Source organism: Martes martes, assembly GCF_963455335.1.
Source record: "Martes martes genome assembly, chromosome: 8".
NCBI lineage: Eukaryota > Metazoa > Chordata > Mammalia > Carnivora > Mustelidae > Martes > Martes martes.
In genome coordinates this window covers 86,109,084-86,131,313 of record NC_137895.1, presented here as the reverse complement: position 1 = coordinate 86,131,313, position 22,230 = coordinate 86,109,084, and the positions used below count along the sequence as shown (strand labels likewise).

At 40.2% G+C, this 22,230-nt stretch overlaps 1 protein-coding gene across 3 annotated transcripts in view; it reads right to left on the bottom strand.

Moving 5' to 3' along the window:
* ATF1 (activating transcription factor 1) overlaps positions 1-22,230 on the bottom strand; it is an 86,936-nt gene that overhangs the window by 31,827 nt on the left and 32,879 nt on the right. Inside the window, exon 3 of one of the 3 annotated variants that reach the window (XM_080810043.1) lies at positions 490-615. The exons of the other annotated variants lie outside the window; for them this stretch is intronic. Within the exon in view, the coding sequence (XP_080666169.1) occupies positions 490-615 (126 nt within the window). The remainder of the gene's footprint in view (positions 1-489; positions 616-22,230) is intronic. 3 annotated transcript variants of the gene reach the window in all.

The following is a 22,230-nucleotide window of genomic DNA, read 5'->3' as shown; positions in this document are numbered from 1 at the left end:
ATGGGGAGAAAGAGTAGAAAGAAAAAAAGAACCCGGGATCGCTTTCCTTTCTACTGCTCTCAACTGGTAATATGAAGGTAGAGAGACCTAAGTAAGAACTTGCCTCTACTAGAGAGAACTCTCCTATCTGACCTCCACAAAACATAAGGGATGCATTTTTCTTACTTTGCTGACACTAACACCATCGCCCTTGCTTCAGAATTCTCCTTTTCATGAAAGATACCACTGGGACAAAAAGATGTTTTCTCTTAAGGAGGTCTCATTTCTGAGCAATAACTTCCCCCCAAACTGTCTTACTTTTTCACTGCGTAATCTATACGTGAAACTAGAAATTCGCAAACTTTTCTATTTGCCTCATTTGTCTTACCATCTAATTTCTAAGACAACTTTATTATCCTGGTTTATAATATTGCAACTACAGCAACTTCATTGTGTCCAGAGACTCAGGGTATAAAAATCCCCTCTCTCAATCACTAAGTCTTTGAATTTTTGTACCGTTTGCACATGTGGTGGGTGAATTACAGAAGACTGAGCTGTCTGGATGACCCCCTGAACCTGTACTTGCTCTCCAGGAAGAGGTATAACTGTCACTGGCGCAGATCCTCTTAATGCCATCTAAGAACAAATAAAAATTGAGTTAACAAATACGTATTATACCTATGCACGTAAGATAGCTGAGTTCTTAACACTGGAAAACAAATTTCAGAGTTTACTGTTTAACCACATCTATTAATTAAACATTAGGTATCTTCTAGGGGCCAGACACTATACTACGGGGTTGACATTAATCAACGAATTACAACAAACTAAGAGCTATAATAGGAGAGAAAAAAACAGAAAATACTGTACTACAGGAGCAAAGAAAGGGCACTACTTCATATGGGTCTCAAAGGATAAACAATTCCCTGAAGGTGCATAATGGGAGTGGGGGTTGGAAGATTTTAGGCAGAGAACTGATTGTGCAAAAATGTGGAGGCTCTTTAGAACATGTTAATCTGAAGATATCTGGCTGAAAACCAATCCAGAAATCTAGAGTCAAAAAAGTAAGAGAAATACCTACTTTGAGACATGTTTTTAAAGAAAAATATTTAAAAATAACTAATCCAATTGTGAGACTATAATTTATTTTTATGGAAATCTGATGGGGTTTCACGGATATACCATAATAAAATGCTAAACCAAGAAAAGCCTACCCATCATTCTTCAAGGTTCAGCTCAAGTTCTTCCTCTTCCAAGAAGCTTTTTTATATTTTACAGTTAACAGTGATCTCTCACCTTCCTGTGGGTTATACTGGTTCATACTATTCATCTTGGAGTTAAATAACAAAATAAAATCCAAGACAGCTTTCTCAGGTCCTTTAAGTCCACTTCCTGACAGCTCCCCTTATTTCTTTCTTTGCATAAAGCTTCCCAAACAATGCCTTATTCCCTTCAATGAAGGTTCTTTTCCCCCTCCCAAGAAGGGACTAAATTCCAGCCTCATCATTCCCCAAAATGTCCAGGTCATGAAATTTTGTATATAAAATGTTATCCAGGTACTGAGAACTGCAAACTCTCAGGACAAACAACTCCAACAACTTCTCCCATCACAAAGCTTTTATCAGCTTAAGGCCATGTCCCTAGGATCACCCTTGCCCCCTTAAAATTCCTGCTGAGAAGGCTCAATGCTCCCCTCAAAATTTACTGTTTGTTCTCCCGTAAACCTGACTATAGGTCCCTGACTTCACTTTGCTTAGAGCATTTACTTTAGAATACCTGCAGTTATAAATCCCTTCTCTGATCCTTGAGATATAGATCTTCTACAACCCAGAAATGTCTTCTCTCAAGAACTGGGGAGCCATCCCTTTGAAATGTCATCAGGAAGAACAGGGCCCTTGTCTCCCAGTCTCTGTGGGACAGGAGAAGTCTTAACTTCGATAAACATCAATTAGCAAACACAGATGGCCTAAGCACATTGACCAACCTAACATCTTCAGTACTTTTCCTTTAGTACATCCCAGCATTTAAAAAGGTTCCTGGGGTGCCTGGATGGCTCAGTCCTTAAGCATCTGCCTTCGGCTCAGGTCATGATCCCAGCGTCCTGGGATCCGGCATCGGGCTCCCTACTTGGCAGGAAGCCTGTCCTCTCCCAATCCCCCTGCTTGTATTCCCTCTTTCGCTGTCTCTCCGTCAAATAAAAAAATAAAATCTTTGAAAAATAAAAAGATTCTCACCTTTTGTTTCAGTAGATCTGAACTCAATTTGTGCTGCAGTCTCTCTAAATGAAATCTGTCTTGCTACCTTTAACATATGTCTGGCTCTCTTTCTCTTTGACAGCACCCCAGTATAGGGGATACAAAAATTAAAGAGTTAAAATAAAATTCACAAATCTTAAGAGTCAAGCTCTAGAGTTACCATTATACTCAGAAAAAAATAAATGAATGCCCCTTACCTTTTAGACCCAAACTGAAGCCAGTCACTCAACTGATAGGGAAAGCTTGTGGTAGGATTAATTTACATTTCTACAAAGATAAAAGCAATCATTCCTCCAGGGTTTCTGGCAATCCTTGTGATTTTTGTGTGGACTGTGGGTCTGGCAGGTGGGAAAAAGGCACCAGGTTTTGTTGTAGCTATTAGGAATCCCTCCCCCTTATTTTCACTGTTCTAACCTCACAAAATGCTCGTTATTCAGGGTCCCAAAGCCTGGTATTTTCCCACCCCCATTCTCAAACTTCATAATTTAAATCTGAGATCACTCTGAAAGCTGCCCCCACAATTTTAACATAAGGCTGAAACACACATGACTACCTCCACACACTACGTTTCAGGACTAACCACTTTCCTCAATGGTGGAAGTGTTCTATACTGCAGGATCCAATACAGCTGTCACTGGCCGGCCACATGTGAATACTAAGCATTTGAAATGTGGGCAGTGTGACTGAGGGACTGATTTTCAATTTTACTTAATTTTAAATAATTTAAATTAAAATGGAAATATCTACCTGTGCCTAGCGGTTACCGCACTGAACAGTGCCCTTCTGTACGCTATGGCTGCAACCTCGGAACTTCTCTTAGGAGAGAGGTTAGAGGAAGCAGAAAGAAAAGGATTTTTTTGGAGTTGCTCTGGTTAAACTGGGAGCTGTTGGACAAACACCCCTTGATTTCCTCTCAATCCCTGGGGTAGATGAGCCCAAAGTTCCTCTTACATATAGGCAACTAGACAAAAATTAGTATGCTCCTTAGCCACCTAATTCAGGAATCCTTGGACTGTAAACACTTGGGTGAGGGAGGGCAGACAGCTAGTAAAATATCATGGGAAAGACTCCTCTGTTTTGTCAAAGTTTGAATCCAAAGTCTTTTTTTTTTTTTTTTTGGAAGGGTTGGGGAGGCAGAAGAAGAGAGAAAATCTTAAGCAGGCTCCACACCCAGTGCAGAGCCTGACACAGGGCTCAATCTCATACCCTGAGATCATGACCTGAGCTGAAATCAAGAGCTGGGACACTTAACCAAATGACAAATCCAGTCTTTTTTTTTTTTTTTTTAAGATTTTATTTATTTATTTGACAGACAGAGATCACAAGTAGGCAGAGAGGCAGGCAGAGAGAGAGGAAGGGAAGCAGGCTCTGGGCTGAGCAGAGAGCCTGATGCGGGGCTCGATCCCAGGACTCTGGGATCATGACCTGAGCTGAAGGCAGAGGCTTTAACCCACTGAGCCACCCAGGTGCCCATCAAATCCAGTCTTTTAACTCCATAAAGGCACATAGGCTTCGGACACAGATAAGCTTGGGCTGATTTTCAGCTAAAGGCACTCGCTAACTCTGTGATGCTAAGCAAATGACTTAACCTCTCAGGACCTCAGCTTCCTCCTTTGTAAACAGAACTAATACTATCTTTTTCACAGTTACAGAGAAGATTAAATAAGTAGAAAGGTAAAAATAACAGATGGGGGAAACGGTAAAGAGAAAGAGCCTACATATATGTCTCTTACTTGGATCCTGGCTCAACAAACGGCTGAAAAGTGTATGTGTGTGCACTGTGAGGAAGACAGCAAAGTAGAAGGATCCTGAGCTCATCTCATCCATCAGACACACGAAGATAACCGCTTCATCTGTGCAACGAACTCTGAACACGACCTGAAGACTGGCAGAACAGACCATCCTGGAGAGGAGGCCACCTTGAAAAGGGTAGGAGGAGCAGAGAGGTGGGCGAAAACCAACACCCCGGGGGAGAGTAATGACAAATGGCAGAGACCCTGAGAAGCACAGACAGCAAGAGGATCATACCCTACACCATACACCCCGTGCACAAGGGACCCACACTGGGAAGACAAGTCTCCACAACATCTGGCTTTGAAAACCAGTGGGGCTTAACTTCGGGAGCTCCAAAGTGACTCCTACCCTGGGGAGAGGGGAAGATAACCACATAAATCAGTGTGCACACTTCCAGCACCAAACCTTGTAGCCGGCCATGCAGGGAGAAACAGACAAACAGCAGATCTGCTCTGACTGCTGACCCACCCACCAACCAAAATCTCTCAGGTGGCAGAGCACAAACAAAACCTTTGGTGGGCCTGTAACTGGGGCAGATTAAATGCACACAGCTAGCATGACTGCGGACCCCATCTATCTGCAGAGGCTTCAGACAGACTCCTCAACAATGCATGGACAGAACTCTGTCCAGCAAGCCCACAGCAGGAAAACTGAGTCACTGCAGTCAACCGGGTTGAAGGCAAATGGACGTCAGCCACAACAGCTCTAAGAGAAAGTTCGTAACAAAACAGGCCTCTCTTGGGGAAAAACAAAAACAAAACAACCCTCAAACAACCTAACCTTACACTTGAAAGCTTGAAAAAGAACAGAGCCCAAAGCTAAAAGCTACAAGGAAATAATAAAGATTAGATCAGAAATAAATGAAATAGAGACTTGAAAAAAAAAAAACCAAAAACAGAAAAGATCAATGAAACCAGGAACTGATTCTTTGAAAAGATAAAACAAAACTGATAAATGTTTAGCGGGACTCATCAGGACAAAAAAGAGACAGGACTCAAAATCAGACATGAAAGAAGAGAAATAACCAACACCACAGAAATACAAAGGATTTTAAGAGAATATTATGAAAATGTATATGCCAACAAATCAGACAACCTGGAAAGCGGATAAATTCCTAGAAACATATAATCTTCCAAAATAATCAGAAATAGTAAATTTGAACAGACTGATTACTACTACTGATATTCAGTCAATAGTTTAAAAAAAAAAACAACAAAAACAAAAACTCCCAACAAACAAAAGTCATGGACCAACTTCACAGGTCAATTCTACCAAACATTTAAAGAAGAGCTGGGCGCCTTGGGTGACTCAGTTGTTAAGTGCCTGCTTTTGGCTCAGATCATGATCCCAGGGTCCTAGGATTCAGCCCCGCATCAGGCTCCCTGCTCAGCGGGAAGCCTGCTTCTCCCTCTCCCACTCTCCCTGCTTGTATTCTCTCTCTCACTGTCTCTATCCGTGTCAAATAAATAAATAAAATCTTTAAAAATTTTTTAAAAAATAAAGAAGAGTTAACATCTATTTTTCTCAATTCCAAATTCACTATACGAGGCCAGCATTACACTGATACCAAACCCAGACAAAGACACTACAAAAAAAGACAACTACAGGCCAGTATCTCTGATGAGCATAGATGGAAAAATCCATAACAAGATATGAGCAAACTGAATTCAGCAACATATTAAAAAAAGTCATTTACCATAAGCAAGTAGGATTTATTCCAGGGATGCCAGGGTGTTCAATATTTGTAATTCAGTCAACATGATACATCACTTTAACAAGAGAAAGGATAAAAGCCATATTATCATCTCAGCGAATGCCACTGTATTTGACAAAATACAATATCCATTCATGGTAGAAACTCTCAACAAAGGGGATTTACAGGGCACACACCTCAACACAATAAAAGACACATAATGAAAAGCCTACAGCTAACATCACACTCAATATTGAAAAACTGAGCCTTTTCTCTAAGATTGGGAGCAAGACAAAGATGACCACTCTTGCTACTTTTATTCAACATAGTACTGGAAGTTCTAGTCACAGTAATCAGACAAGAAAAGGCGATAAAAGGCATCCAAACTGGTAAGAAAGAAGTAAAAATGGCACTATTTGCAGATGACATACCATATTTGGCTAAAAACTCCACCAAAAACTATGAGAACTGATAAATTCAGCAAAGCTGTAGGATATAAATTAATATACAGAAATCTGTTGCACTGCTATACACTAATGATGAAGTAGCAGAAAGACGAGAAATCAATCCCATTTACAACTGCATCAGTAATAAGCACTGGGGTACATGTTAGTAGAGCATGCAATTCCTGATCTTGTGGTTGTGGGTTCAAGCCCCACACTGGTTGTAGAGATTACTTAAATACCCCCTTCCCCCCAAAATAACAACTCTGTACCCATTAAGCAGTAACTTCCTATTCCCCTCCCTCTGGCTCTTTGGTAACCTTTTGGCAATCACCATTTAAAAAAAAAAAGGGATGCCTGGTGGGCTCAGTCAGTTAAGCATCTGCCTTCGGCTCAGGTCATGACCCCAAGGTCCTGGGATCCAGCCCCACATCAGGCTCCTTGCTCGGCAGGGAGTCTGCTTCTCCCTCTGCCTGCTCAGCCTGTTCTGCCTGTAGCTCTCTGTGCTTCTGCTTTCTCTCTGACAAATAAATACAATCTTTTAAAAAACCCTGAAACACCTAGGAATAAGCTTAAACAAGGAGATGAAAGACCCATACTCTGAAAACTATGAAATACTGATGGAAGAAATTGAAACGACACAAACAAATGGAAAAATATGCCATGTTTATGGATTGGGAAGAATCAATACTGTTAAAATTTTCATACTACCTGAAGTAATCTACAGATTCAGTGCACTCTCTAACAAAATACTAATAGCATTTACCACAGAACTAGAATAAATAATCCTAAAATTTGTATGGAAACACAAGAGACCCCAAACATCCAAAGTGATCTTTAAGAAAGAGTAACAAAGTTGAAGTTATCCCAGATTTCAAAAGATACTACAAACCTATAGTATTCAAAAACGGTATGATACTGGCATAAAAACAGACACATAGATCAATACAAAAGAACAGTCCAGAAATAAAACTATGCTTATATGGTCAATTAACCTACTACCAAGAAAGAATATACAATGGTGAAAAGACACTTTCTTCAACAAATAGTGCTGAGAAAACAGGACGACTACATGCAAAAAAATGAAATTGGACCACTTTCTTACACTACACATAAAAATAAACTCACAGTGAATTTAATACCTCAATTTGAGACCTCAAGCCATAAAACTCATAACAGAAAACCTAGGGGCACCTGGGGGCTCAGGTCATGATCCTGGAGTCCTGGGATTAAGTCCCACATCAGGCTCCCTGCTCAGCGGGGAGTCTGCTTCTCCCTCTGACCTCTCCCCTCTCATGTTCTCTCTCTCTCCCTCAAATAAATAATTAACTTTAATAAAAGAAAAAAACCTAGGTAATAATTTTCTTGACATCAGCCTTAGCAACATTTTTCTAGATATGTCTCCTCAGCTGGGTGCAGTGGTGCCCGCCTGAAGTCCCAGCTACTCGGGAGGCTGAGGGAGGAAGATTGCTTGAGCCCAGGAGTTCTGTAGTGCACTACTGGGCGTCCGCACTAAGTTTGGCATCAGTATGGTGACCCACCCAGGAGCAGGGGACCACCAGGTTGCCCAAGGAGGGGTGAACCGGCCCAGGTCAGAAACGGAGCAGGTCAAAACTCCCGTGCTGATCAGATATGTCTCCTAAGACAAAGGAAACAAAAGCAAAAATAAACTATTGGGACCATACAAAAATAAAAAGCTTTTGCACAGCAAAGGAATCATCAAGAAAACAAAAAGGCAACCCGCTGAATAGGAGAAGATATTTGCAAATATATATTTGATAAGGGTTAATACCCAAAATCTACAAAGAACTTATATAATTCAAAACCACAATTCAAGTAAAAAAATGAGCAGAGGACCTGAATAAACATTTTCCAAAGACATACAAGTAGCCAACAGATACATTAAAAGATGCTCAGAAATCACTAATAATCAGAAAAACACAAACCCAAACCATGAGATACCATTTTACACCTGGCAGGTGGCTACAATCAAAAAGACAAGAAGTAACAAACACTGGTGAGGATATGAAGAAAAATGAACCCTCATGCACTGCTGGTACAGCTACTGTGGAAAACAGTATGGAAGTTCCCAAAAGATTAAAAAGTAGAACTATTTTATGATCCAGTAATTCCACTACTGGGTATTTACCCAAAGAAAACAAAGACACTAATTCAAAAAGATAAATGCACCTCTATGTTTACTGCAGCATTATTTACAATAGCTAAGGTATGGAAGCAACTCAAGTGTCCACAGACAGATGAATGTTAAGAGTCCCGCATCGGGCTCCCTGCTCAGTGGAGAGCCTACTTCTCCCTCTCCCTGCCGCTCTGGCTACTTGTTATCTCTCTCTTTCTCAAAAATAAATAAATAAAATCTTTAAAATACATAAATATTGTATTTTTAATTTAAAAACCAAAAAAACATTAATATTTTTAAAAACCTACTAAAAAACTCTTTACCATGATCTACAGAGCCCTGCACAGACTGGCTCTTTCCTGCTTCTCCTGCTTCATCTTAAACCATGTTCTCCTAGTTCTGCCCACAGTGGAACCTGACAGTTCTTTTCACTTCTGCTCCCTCTCAAGACATTCCCCCACATGCCTAGAAAGGTCTTTCCTTCCTTCCTGCAAAGTTAACACCTATTCATCTTTCAGATTTCAAATCAAGCATCATTTCCTTAGAGCTGTCCTATTCCCCACACGCTCAAATCACTATTTTTTTTTTTAAGATGTTATTTATTTATTTGACAGACAGAGAGGCTGAGAGGCAGGCAGAGAGAGAGAGAGGAAGGGAAACAGGCTCCCCACCGAGCAGAAAGCCCGATGCGGGGCTTGATCCCAGGACCCCGGGATCATGACCGGAGCTGAAGGCAGAGGCTTTAACCCACTGAGCCACCGAGGCGCCCCTCAAATCACTATTATATAGGCTCTCATTCATCCTATGTATGATCCTCTGTACTTCTCAGGGTTACACCTGTACATCTGGCTGAATATTTGGTCCATGTGTTCTCTCTCCCACTAGACAGCAAGTGCTGTGAAGAAGAGGAACTTTCCTCTTTTTCGCTCCACACTGTATTCTCAAGCTAGGGTCTGAACCCCAACTAGCACATTTGATGCTAAACAAATGAAGTTTTGAGAATTTATGAAATATTTTCTGATTCTGGACATTACAACTTAGTGAACTTATTACTACACTTTCTTCTGGCTGTATCTTTGACTTTTCTAACTTGAATTCTACATCTCCTCACTTCAGGGCATTTGAACAATATTTTTATTTCCAACCAAGCAATATAAAGGGCGGGGAACACAAAATGATGCTAACTTTCCCATCTTTCTCAGGTCAACATGGCCAGGGAGAAATGTTTTGTGCCCTAAGATATATAGCAGGGCCGTTATCATTGTTAACAATCCATTTTGTCCCAACCAATGCCCTAACTTTCAAATAAGCAATCTGGTATCTTTGAATTCAACACATTAAAATAAAAATGTTCATCCATGCACCACTTAGAGAGCTCCGGAGTACACAGTGGTGGTATGTATACTGTATTTTGAGAAACACTGCACTAGAGAATTGGACTATGAGTAGGGGTGTTTAGATAAGCAAACCTAGGCAACACTGTTTGGAATATAAATGCTAAGAGTTTGGATTAAACAGATAAGGACCCAGTGAGTATCACCTCCGTGTCAGGTGCTGTGCTACACCTTCAAAATAAAAAGGACAACCAACAGATAGTCATTGCCTTCAAAGTCAGTAACAAAGCAACCAATGAAACAATTTTAAATATGTGTTTCAGTACACATATGCCTCAACATATGGCATTTATTTGTTCTTAAAAGCCTGCCTGGGGTACCCGCGTGGCTCAGTTGGTTGAGCAACTGCCTTCAGCTCATGAATTCATGAACTCCATGATCCTGGAGTTCTGGGATGGAGCCCCGCAACTGGTTCCCTGCTTAGCAGGGGGTCTGCTTCTCCCTCTGCCCTTCCCCCTCTCATGCTCTTTCTTTCTCATTCTCTCTCTTAAATAAATAAGTAAAATCTTAAAAAACAAGAAAAGTCTTAAAAAAAGAAAAGTCTGCCTAAAAAAGAAAAATTTCACACACACACACCTCCTCCTATCCCCCGAAAGTATGACAGAGTGTATGGGGTTATGTGTGGAAAGAGAGATATGTGTGACAAAGAAGAGTAAAATCATCTAGTTTTCTGTCATCTAGGGAAAAAATGCTGGGAAGACTGGAACAAGGTGAAGGCAGGGCAAAAAGGATATATTCTTCCATCCTTCTGGTTGAAACCCAATTCTCTTTGCGTCTCTTGTGTTTCTACATGTCTTCCAAGCAGAGGCAACTTTTGTTCTAGACCATCTCTTCTAGGATGTTTGTATGGTGAACAGCTTTTGAAGACAAGTACGTTATTTTCCTTCAGGACAAAGGGCAGATATGTTTGCTGTCCAGAGTAATAAAGGTAATGTTTCCTCCAGGGCAAAGTTTGCACAGGCGTGCAGGCGTGCTAGCAGCTTTCCTTAAAAGCTTGGGGTTTCAGGGCGTGCACGCCTGGGTGGCTCAGTGGGTTAAAGCCTCTGCCTTCAACTCAGGTCATGATCTCAGGGTCCTGGGATCGAGCTCCGCATCCGGCTCTCTGCTCAGCAGGGAGCCTGCTTCCCCCTCTCTCTGCCTGCCTCTCTGCCTATCTGTGATCTGTCAAATAAATAAACAAAATCTTTAAAAAAAAAAAAAGTTTTGGGGTTTCTGGACAGAGAGAGGCAAGATGGCAGAGGAGTAGTGGACTGAAATAACATCAGGTTGCAGGAGTTCAGCTAGATAGTTATCAAACCATTCCGAACACCTACAAACTCAACAAGAAATCAAAGACAAGAGGAGCAGCAATTCTAGGAACATAAAATTGACCACTTTCTGAAAGAGCTCTACAGAAAGCATTCAGTGAACAAAAACTCCTGAGAGCAAACTCCAGCAGATTTCTTAGCCTGGCCCCTGGCAAGGGCGGTGCAATTCCGCTTGGGGAAAGACATTTGAGAATCACTGCAACAAGCCCCTCCTGCAGAAGATCAGCAAGAACATCCAGCCAAGACCAAGCTCACTGATCAATAAGAACAAGCAGAACTCCAGAGATAGGGGAAAGCAATGCATGGAATTCATGGCTTTCTCCCCATGATCCTTTAATCTTGCAAAGTTAAATTTTTTTTAATTTTATTTTTTTCTTATTCTAATTTTTTAAAACTTTTCTTCTTTCCTCTTTTAAAGTTAACTGTTTATCTTAACAATACCTTTCTAAAAAAAATCTTTTTAAACCTTCATTATTATAGTCATATTACACACTTCATTATATCTAACTTTATTTTTTGTATACATATAGAGATTTTTCTTCTAAAAAATTTTGGGATACAATTTCTTCTAACAGATCAAAATATGCCCTAAATCTAGCACAGGGTTTTGCTCTAGTCTCTAGCTTGAGCACATTCTCCCCCCCACCTTTTTTTTCTTTTTCTTCTTTTTCCAACCAACTTATCAATTCCTTTTTTAGAACCTTTTCTTTATTTTCATCTTAACAGTCATATTCCATCCCTTCATTGTGTTTACCCTTATTTTTGTATATATATGTTTTCCTTTCTTTAAAATTTTGGGAGGTAGTTTCTTCTAAAAGACCAAAATACACCCAAAATCAAGTGGGTGGCTCTGTTCTATTCACCAGTCTAATATATATACATATATATATATATTTTTTTTTCTTTCTTTCTTAAAATTTCTTTTTACCCCTTCCTTTTCCCCCCCGGTTTGGGGTCTCTTCTGATTTGGTTAGTGGCATACATTTTTCTGGGGTCTTTGCCACCCTTTTAGTATTTTATTCTCTCATTCATATATTCTTATTTGGATAAAATGACAAGGCAGAAAAACTCACCACAAAAAGAACAACAAGAGGCAGTACTGATGGCTAGGGACCTAATCAATACAGACACTGACGGTTCTCAAGGTGCTAACTGGGCTTGAAAAAGGCATGGAAGATATCAGAGAACCCCATCTGAAGAAATAAAATCCCTTTCTGGAGAAATAAAAGAACTAAAATCTAACCAAGCTGAAATCAAAAAAGGAATTAATGAGGTGCAATCAAGAATGGAGGCTTTTACTGCTAGGATAAATGAGGCAGAAGAGAGAATTAGTGATATAGAAGACCAAATGAAGGGGAATAAAGCAGCTGAGCAAAAGAGAGACAAACAACTACTGGACCACAAGGAGAGAATTCGAGAGATAAGTGATACCATAAGATGAAACAATATTAGAATAACTGGGATTCCATAAGAAGAAGAAAGAGAAGGTATATTGAAGCAAATTATAATAGAGAATTTCCCCAATATGGCAAAGGGAACACACCCTCAAAAATCAATAAAAATAGGTCCACACCCCGTCATCTAACAGTAAAACTTACTAGTCTAAATGACAAAGAGAAAAGCAGCTTGGGACAAGAAGTCTGTGACATACAACGGTAGAAATATTAGATTGGCAGCAGATTTATCCACAGAGACCTGGCAGGCCAGAAAGAACTGGAGTGATATATTCATAGCACAAAATGAGAAAAATACGCAGCCATGAATACTATATCCAGCTAGGCTATCATTGGAAATAGAAGGAGAGATTAAAAAGTTTCCAGCACAAACAAAATTAAAAGAATTTGCAAACACCAAACCAGCCCTACAGGAAATATTGAAAGGGGTCCTCTAAGCAAAGAGAGAGCCTAAAAGTAGTAGACCAGAAAGGAACAGAGACAATATACAGTAACAGTTACCTTACAGGCAATACAATGGCACTAAATTCATATCTTTCAATAGTTACCCTGAATGTAAATGGGCTAAATGGCCCAATCAAAAGACACACAGTATCAGAATGGATAAAAAATCAAAACCCATCAATATGCTGTCTGCAAGAAACTAATTTTAGACCAAAAGACACTGCCAGATTTAAAGTGAGGGAGTGGAAAACAATTTACTATGCTAATGGACATCAAAAGAAAGCTGGGGTGGCAATCCTCATATCAGTTAAATTAGATTTTAAGCTAAAGACAATAATAAGAGATGAGGAAGGACACTATATCATACTTAAAGGGTCTGTCCAACAAGAAGATCTAACAATTTTAAATATCTAGGCCCCTAACACGGGAGCAGCCAACTATATAAACCAATTAATAACAAAATCAAAGAAACACATCGACAATAATACAATAATAGTAGGGGACTTTAACACCCCCCTCACTGAAATGGACAGATCATCAAAGTGAAAGATCAACAAGGAAATAAAGGCCTTAAATGACACACTGGACCAGATGGACATCACAGATATATTCAGAACATTGCATCCCAAAGCAACAGAATACACATTCTTCTCTAGTGCACATGGAACATTCTCTAGAACAGATCCCATCCTGGGTCACAAATCAGGTCTCAACCAGCACCAAAAGTATGGGATCATTCCCTGCATATTTTCAGACCACAATGCTCTGAAACTATAACTCATTCACAAGAGGAAAGTTGGAAAGAACTCAAATACATGGAGGCTAAAGAGCATCCTACTAAAGAATGAATGGGTCAGCCAGGAAATTAAAGAAGAATTGAAAAAATTCATGGAAACAAATGAAAATGAAAACACAACTATTCAAAATCTGTGGGACATGAGGAAGTATATAGCAATACAAGCCCTTCTCAAGAAACAAGAAAGGTCTCAAGTACACAACCTAACCCTACACCTAAAGGAGCTAGAGAAAGAACAACAAAGAAAGCCTAAACCCAGCAGGAGAAGAGAAATCATAATGATCAGAGCAGAAACCAATGAACTAGAAACCAAAAGAACAGGGCGCCTGGGTGGCTCAGGGGGTTAAGCCGCTGCCTTCGGCTCAGGTCATGATCTCAGGGTCCTGGGATCGAGTCCCGCATCAGGCTCTCTGCTCCGCAGGGAGCCTGCTTCCCTCTCTCTCTCTCTGCCTGCCTCTCTGTCTGTGATCTCTCTCTGTTAATAAATAAATAAAATCTTAAAAAAAACAAAAGAACAGTAGAACAAATCAACGAAACTAGGAGCTTGTTCTTTGAAAGAATTAATAAGACTGATAAACCCTGGCCAGACTTATCAAAAAGCAAAGAGAAAGGACCCAAATAAATAAAATCATGAACGATAGAGAGATCACAACCAACACCAAAGAAATACAAACAATTATAAGAACTTATGAGCAACTGGGGCGCCTGGGTGGCTCAGTGGGTTAAAGCCTCTGCCTTCGGCTCAGGTGATGATCCCAGGGTCCTGGGATCGAGCCCCACATCGGGCTCTCTGCTCAGCAGGGAGCCTGCTTCCTCCTCTCTCTCTGTCTGCCTCTCTGCCTACTTGTGATCTCTGTCTCTGTCGAATAAATAAATAAAATCTTTAAAAAAAAAAAAAGAACTTATGAGCAACTATACACCAGCAAATTCGACAATCTGGAAGAAATGGATGCATTCCTAGAGACATATAAACTTCCAAAACTGAACCAGGAAGAAATAGAAAACCGGAACAGATCCATAACCAGCAAGAAGATTGAAGCAGTCATCAAAAATCTCCCAACAGGGTGCCTGGGTGGCTCAGTGTGTTGGGCCTCTGCCTTCAGCTTGGGTCATGATCCCAGAGTCCTGGCATCGAGTCCCGCATCAGGCTCTCTGCTTGGCGGGGAGCCTGCTTCCCGCTCTCTGCCTGCCTCTCTGCCTACTTGTGATCTGTCAAATAAATAAATGAAATCTTTAAAAAAAAAAAAAATCTCCTAACAAACAAGAGCCCAGGGACAGACAGCTTCCCAGGGGAATTCTACCAAACATTTAAAGAAGAATTAATACCTATTCTCCTGAAACTGTTCCAAAAATAGAAATGGAAGGAAAACTGCCAAACTCACTTTATGAGGCCAGCATTACCTTAATCCCAAAACCAGACAAAGATCCCCATCAAAAAAGAGAATTACAGACCAGTATCTTTGATGAACACAGATGTGAAAATTCTCACCAAAATACTAGCCAATAGGATCCAACAGTACATTAAAAGGATGATTCACCATGACCAAGTGGGATTTATTCCTGGGCTGCAAGGTTGGTTCGACATCCGCAAATCAATCAATGTGATACAATACATTAATAAAAGAAAGAAAAAGAACCATATGATACTCTCAATAGATGCTAAAAAAGCATTTGACAAAGTACAGCATCCTTTCTTGATCAAAACTCTTCAAAGTGTAGGGACAGAGGGTACATACCTCAATATCATCAAAGCCATCTATGAAAAACCCACAGCAAATATCATTCTCAATGGGGAAAAATTGAGAGCTTTTCCGCTAAGATCATGAACACACCAGGGATGTCCACTATCACTACTGCTATTTAACATAGTACTAGAAGTCCTAGCCTTAGCAATCAGACAACAAAAAGAAATTAAAGGCATCAGAATCAGCAAAGAAGTCAAACTATCACTCTTTGCAGATGATATGATACTTTATGTGGAAAACCCAAAAGGTTCCACTCCAAAACTGCTAGAACTTGTACAGGAATTCAGTAAAGTGTCAGGATATAAAATCAACGCACAGAGGGGCGCCTGGGTGGCTCAATGGGTTAAGCCGCTGCCTTCGGCTCAGGTCATGATCTCAGGATCCGGGGATCGAGCCCCACATTGGGCTCCTTGCTCAGTGGGGAGCCTGCTTCTCTCTCTACCTCTGCCTGCCTCTCTGCCTGCTTGTGCTCTCTGTCTCTTTCTCTGTCAAATAAATAAATAAATAAAATCTTTAAATAAATAAATAAATAAAATCAATGCACAGAAATCAGTTGCATTTCTATACACCAACAACAAGACAGAAGAAAGAGAAATTAAGGAGTCAATCCCATTTACAACTGCACCCAAAACCATAAGATAACTAGGAATAAACCTAACCAAAGAGGCAAAGAATCTGTACTCAGAAAACCACAAAGCACTCATGAAAGAAATTGAGGGAGTCACAAAGAAATGGAAAAACGTTCTATGCTCATGGACTGGAAGAAAAAATATTGTGAAAATGTCTATGCTACCTAAAGCAATCTATGCATTTAATGCAATCCCTATCAAAATACCATCAATTTTTTTTTTTAAGAAATGGAACAAATAATCCTAAAATTTATATGGAACCAGAAAAGACCCCGAATAGCCAGAGGAAGGTTGAAAAAGAAAGCCAAAGTTGGTAGCATCACAATTCCAGACTTCAAGCTCTATAACAAAGCTGTAATCATCGAGACAGTATGGTACTGGCACAAAAACAGACACATAGATCAATGGAACAGACTAGAGAGCCCAGAAATAGACCCTCAACTCTATGGCCAACTAATCTTCAACAAAGCAGGAAAGAATGTCCAATGAAAAAAGACAGTCTCTTCAACAAATGGTGTTGGGAAAACTGGACAGTCACATGCAGAAAAATGAAACTGGACCATTTCCTTACACCACACACAAAAATAGACTCAAAATGGATGAAAGACCTCAATGTGAGACAGGAATCCATCAAAATCCTTGAGGAGAACAGAGGCAGCAACCTCTTTGACCTCAGCCGCAGCAACTTCTTCCTAGAAATATCACCAAAAGCAAGGGAAGCAAGGGCAAAAATGAACTACTGGGATTTCATCAAGATCAAAAGCTTTTGCACAGCAAAGGAAACAGTCAACAAAACCCAAAGACAGCTGACAGAATAGGCAAAGATATTCGCAAATGACATACCAGATAAAGAGCTAGTATCCAAAATCTATAAAGAACTTACCAAAGTCAACACCCAAAGAACAAAGAATCCAATCAAGAAATGGGTAGAGCACATGAACAGACATTTCTGCAAAGAAGACATCCAGATGGCCAACAGACACATGAAAAAATGCTCAACATCACTTGGCGTCAGGGAAATACAAATCAAAATCACAATGAGATACCACTCACACCAGTCAGAATGGCTAAAATTAACAAGTCAGGAAACGACAGATGTTGGAGAGGATGTGGAAAAAGGGGAACCCTTCTACACTGTTGGTGGGAATGCAAGCTGGTGCAGCGACTCTGGAAAACAGCATGGAGGTTCCTCAAAAAATTGAAAATAGAGCTACCCTATGACTCAGCAATCACACTACTGGGTATTTACCCTAAAGATACAAATGTAGTGATCCGAAGGGGCACGTGCACCTGAATGTTTATAGCAGCAATATCCACAACAGCCATATGGAAAGAACCTAAATGTCCATCAACAGATGAACGTATAAAGAAGATGCAAGATACACACACACACACACACACACACACACACACCACACACACACACACACACACACACACACACACACACACACACAGGAATACTATGCTGCCATCAAAAGAAATGAAATCTTGCCATTTGCAACGACTTCAATGGAACTAGAGGGTATTATGCTGAGCGAAATAAGTCAATCAGAGAAAGACAATTATCATATGATCTCCCTGATATGAGGAATTTGAGAGGCAGAGTGGGGGGGTTTGAGGGATAGGGAAGGAAAAAATGAAACAAGATGGAATCGGAAGGAAGACAAACCATAAGACACTCTTAATTAAAACAAACTGAGGGTTTGATTAATCACTCTTAAAACAAACTGAGGGTTGCTGGGATGAGTGGGGGTATGGAGAGGGTGGTTGGGTTATGGACGCTGGGGAGGGTATGTGATATGGTGAGTGCTGTGAAGTGTGTAAGCCCAACGATTCACAGACCTGTACCCCTGGGGCAAATAATACATTATATGTTAATAAAAATAATAAAAAAAATTTTTTTAAGATTAAAAAAAAGTTTGGGGTTTCTTAAGCTTGGAGTCCCCCTCAGCAATGATGCAAACTCTACAGTACTCTGTGCAATTTGGAGGGCAAGGGAGACTGAGCAAACATGAAATTCACGCTATTTGCTATACCTTGAGTTATAAAACCCCTTTTCTCTGAACGAGGATTCTCATGTCTTCTGCCAACATCCATGAAACTGAGGCATTCTACCTTATTAGCTTGCACTCATATTTCTTGACACTTCTCTGTCCTTCACTTATATCCTGAAGACTCTAGATTCCAAACAACCAGGGTAAAATTTGAGCTAGTGCAAGAACGAAGAGTAAACAGAACTGCTTATCAAGATAGATCTGAACTGCTCTCAAAGGATAGAGGGATATGAAAGACCAGGGTTTCTTTTCTAGGTAAAGACAGGAGACCCTCTTCCCCCTATTAAGCTGGGACTTCCAAAGGGCCTTACTGCCCTCAGAGTAAGGTAACAGAAGGAGAGTTGCATGGATATGGGGAAGGAAGGGCTAAAGCCTCAAACCCTTAAAATGGTTCCCCAGAGACCTGGTAACTCTAAGTTCTTTCTGGAGAAAGGCACTCTCATCCTTGGCCACGAAGAATTCCCATAAACAATTTTTCAAGATCATTACACAGCAAAGAATAAAAAATAACTAATCACACAAAGTACCATGAGCAAGAAGCAAAAACAAAAGACAGCAGAATCAGACATATTATAAAACAATTATGCTTACTATGTTTAAAGAAGATTATGCTTCAAGATAAGTTTGAAAATATCTTCAGGAAAGACAAAACTACAGTAGACTGGAAAATGAACCAGATACAGCACATTAGACAGAGCTAGAAGAAAAATCAGTGCACTGGATGACAGGAAAGAAACTGTATGAACTGAAACACAGAGACAGATGCAAAACATAAAATGCTAAGACATGAAGGATAGAGTGAGAAGGACAAAGAGAGTTGTTCAGAGGCAAAATGTGAAGAGATAATGGCTGAAATGTTCTATAAGTAATGATAGACACTAATCCCTAGATACAAGAAGCTCACTAACTCCCATGTGGAATAAATAAAAAGAATTCTAATAAAAACACAACATAATGGAAGCTGAAGAACACCTGAAGATAAGGACTTTATAAAAGCCACTAAAGGAAAAAAAAAGACTGATTATATTTAAAATAGCAATAGTCAGAGGACAAGGGCAACAGTGAAAGACAGAACCCAAGGGCAATAGTGAAAGATAGAACCCAGCACAATGTGGAGGAAAAAAAAAAAGTGGAGGGGAAAAAAAAAAAGTAGAATTCTATGCCCTATGAAAATCTTTTTCAAAAAGAGCTAGGTTTTGGTTTTTTTTTTTAAGATTTTATTTATTTATTTGTCAGAGAGAGAGAGCGCGCGAGCGAGCATAGGCAGACAGAGTGGCAGAGGGAGAAGCAGGCTCCCCGCGGGGCAAGGAGCCCGATGTGGGACTCGATCCCAGGACGCTGGGATCATGACCTAAGCCGAAGGCAGCTGCTTAACCAACTGAGCCACCCAGGTGTCCCAAAGAGCTAGGTATTTTTAAAAAGAAAAACAGTCACCACTATCTGCTGAGTTACATCAAATGAAATTCTAAAGCGGTAGTTCTCAAATAGGAAAAATTTTCACCCTCACTGACATCTGGGTTGTCAAAATGTGGGATGGTGCTGTCATCTAGTGGGCAGAGGCCAGGAATGTTGCTAGCCATCTCACAATACACAGTCCCTTACAACTAAACTATCCAGCCCCAAGTACCTATAGTGCTAAAGTTTTTCTAAAGCATATACTTAAGATTAAAAAAAAAGTAATCTCAAATGAAATTTTAGACATGTATGAAAGAATGAAGAGCAAAGAAAATAATAAATATGTGGGGAAAAAATCAAATAATTTGACTACATGAAATAATTATGTTTTATGCAGTTAAAAGAGAAAAAGATAAAATTAAGTCCGAACAATAACAGTAAGTTAGAAAGAGGATAAATGAAAATAAGTGTTCTAAGGTTACTGGATTATCTGAGAGTAAAGGTATAACTTTAGATCTTACTAAGGATATGTTCTGTAATTAGGATAATCACTACAACAGTGGGAATCAAGTCTATGTGCAGTCCAAACTGATGTAAGTAATGATGAGACAGAATGAGAAGAAATTATTCAAAAGAAGACAAGAAGGAAAAGAAAAACACGGAATATGTGGGTCAAAAAGCACAAAGAAAGATGGTAGGTCTGAACTTCTATGTGTCAGTAATTACGTTAAATGTACATGGGCCAAAGTTCTGTTAAAAATCTAGGAGACTACAGGGGCACCTGGGTGGCTCAGTCAATCATCTGCCTTTGGCTCAAGTCATGATCCCAAGAACCTGGGATAAAGAAAGCCCTGAGAGGGGCTCCCTGCTGAGCAGGGAGAGGTTCTCCCTCTCCCCCCAATCCACTCATGCTCTCTCACTCCTTCTCTCTCAAATAAAATCTTAAAAAAAAAAAAAAAAAAAAATCCAGGAGACTATAACGGCATTACTATCCATGACAACATGGATGTACCTTTAGGGCATTATGCTAAGTGAAATTAAGTCAGAGAAAGACAAATAACCTATGATCTCACTTATATGTGGAATCTAAAACAAACAAAAAAACCTAAACTCACAAAGAGAACAGACTGGTGGTTACCAGAGGTGGGGGGTGGGAATAAGTGAAATGATGAATGTGGTCAAAAGGTACAAACTTCCAGTTATAAAATAAATAAGTCATGGGGATATAATGTACAGCATAATGACTACAGTTAATAATAATACTGTATTACGTATCTGAAAGTTACAGAGAGTAAATCTTAAAAGTCCTCATCACAAGAAAAAAAAATTGTAACTATTATGGTGATGCAATGAATGTTGTTTTTTTTTTAAACATTTTATTTATCTATTTGACAGACAGAGAGATCACAAGTAGGCAGAGAGGCAGGCAGAAAGAGAGGGAGAAGCAGGCTCCCCGCCAGAGCAGAGAGCCCTCTCTATCCCAGGACCCCGAGATCATGACCTGAGCCAAAGGCAGAGGCCCAACCCACCGAGCCACCCAGGCGCCCCTATGGTGATGAATGTTAACAAGACTTATTGTGATGATCATCTGGCAGTGTATACAAATACTGAATCACTATGTTGTACACTTGTAACTAATATAATGTTGTATCTCAAAAACAAAAACAAAACAAAACACCAAACCCAACCAAACCAAAACCACAATGAGATACTGCCACATATCCACTAGATGGTTATAACTTTAAGAAATAAGAAACTCACAATACCATTTTGGGTACTTAGGTGGATCAACAATTCTCATACTTTTTTTTTTTTTTTTAAAGATTTTATTTATTTATTTAACAGAGAGAGATCACAAGTAGGCAGAGAAGCAGGCAGAGGGGTTGGGGGTGGGGGGGAAGCAGGCTCCCGGCTGAGCAGAGAGCCCGATGCGGGGCTCGATCCCAGGACCCTGGGACCATGACCTGGGCCGAAGGCAGAGACTTTAACCCACTGAGCCACCCAGGCGCCCCTCTCATACACTTTTTTTTTTTTTTTTAAGATTTATTTGAGAGACAGAGAGCAGGCACATGCAGGGGTGGGGTGGAAAAGCACAGAGCCTATATAAAGGTATAACTTTAGATCTTACTAAGGATATGTTCTGTAATTAGGATAATCACTACAACAGTGGGAATCAAGTCTATGTGCAGTCCAAACTGATGTAAGTAATGATGAGACAGAATGAGAAGAAATTATTCAAAAGAAGACAAGAAGGAAAAGAAAAACACGGAATATGTGGGTCAAAAAGCCACAAAGCAGGGCTCCATTCTTGAACTTGAGATCATGACCTGAGCCAAAATCAAAGAGTCAGAAGCGTAATGGACTGAGCCACCCTCGCGCTCCAGTTCTGATGCACTTCTGATGGTGTTAAAAACCAGCACAAGATTGTAAAATTGTTGGCAGTATCTTCTGTAACTAAACATTTGCATACCCTATGACCAAACAATTACGTGTAGCACAGACATATACAAGAACGTGCAATAAGCAAAATTTGGGGCGGCTGGCTGGCTCAGGCATTAAGCGTCTGTCTTGAGCTCAGGTCATGATCCCAGAATCCTGGGGTAGAGACCTAGAAAGGGCTCCCTGCTCAACAGGAACCCTGCTTCTCCCCCCCCCCCACTCCCCCTGCTTGTGTTCCCTCTCTTGCTGTGTCTCTCTTCGTCAAATAA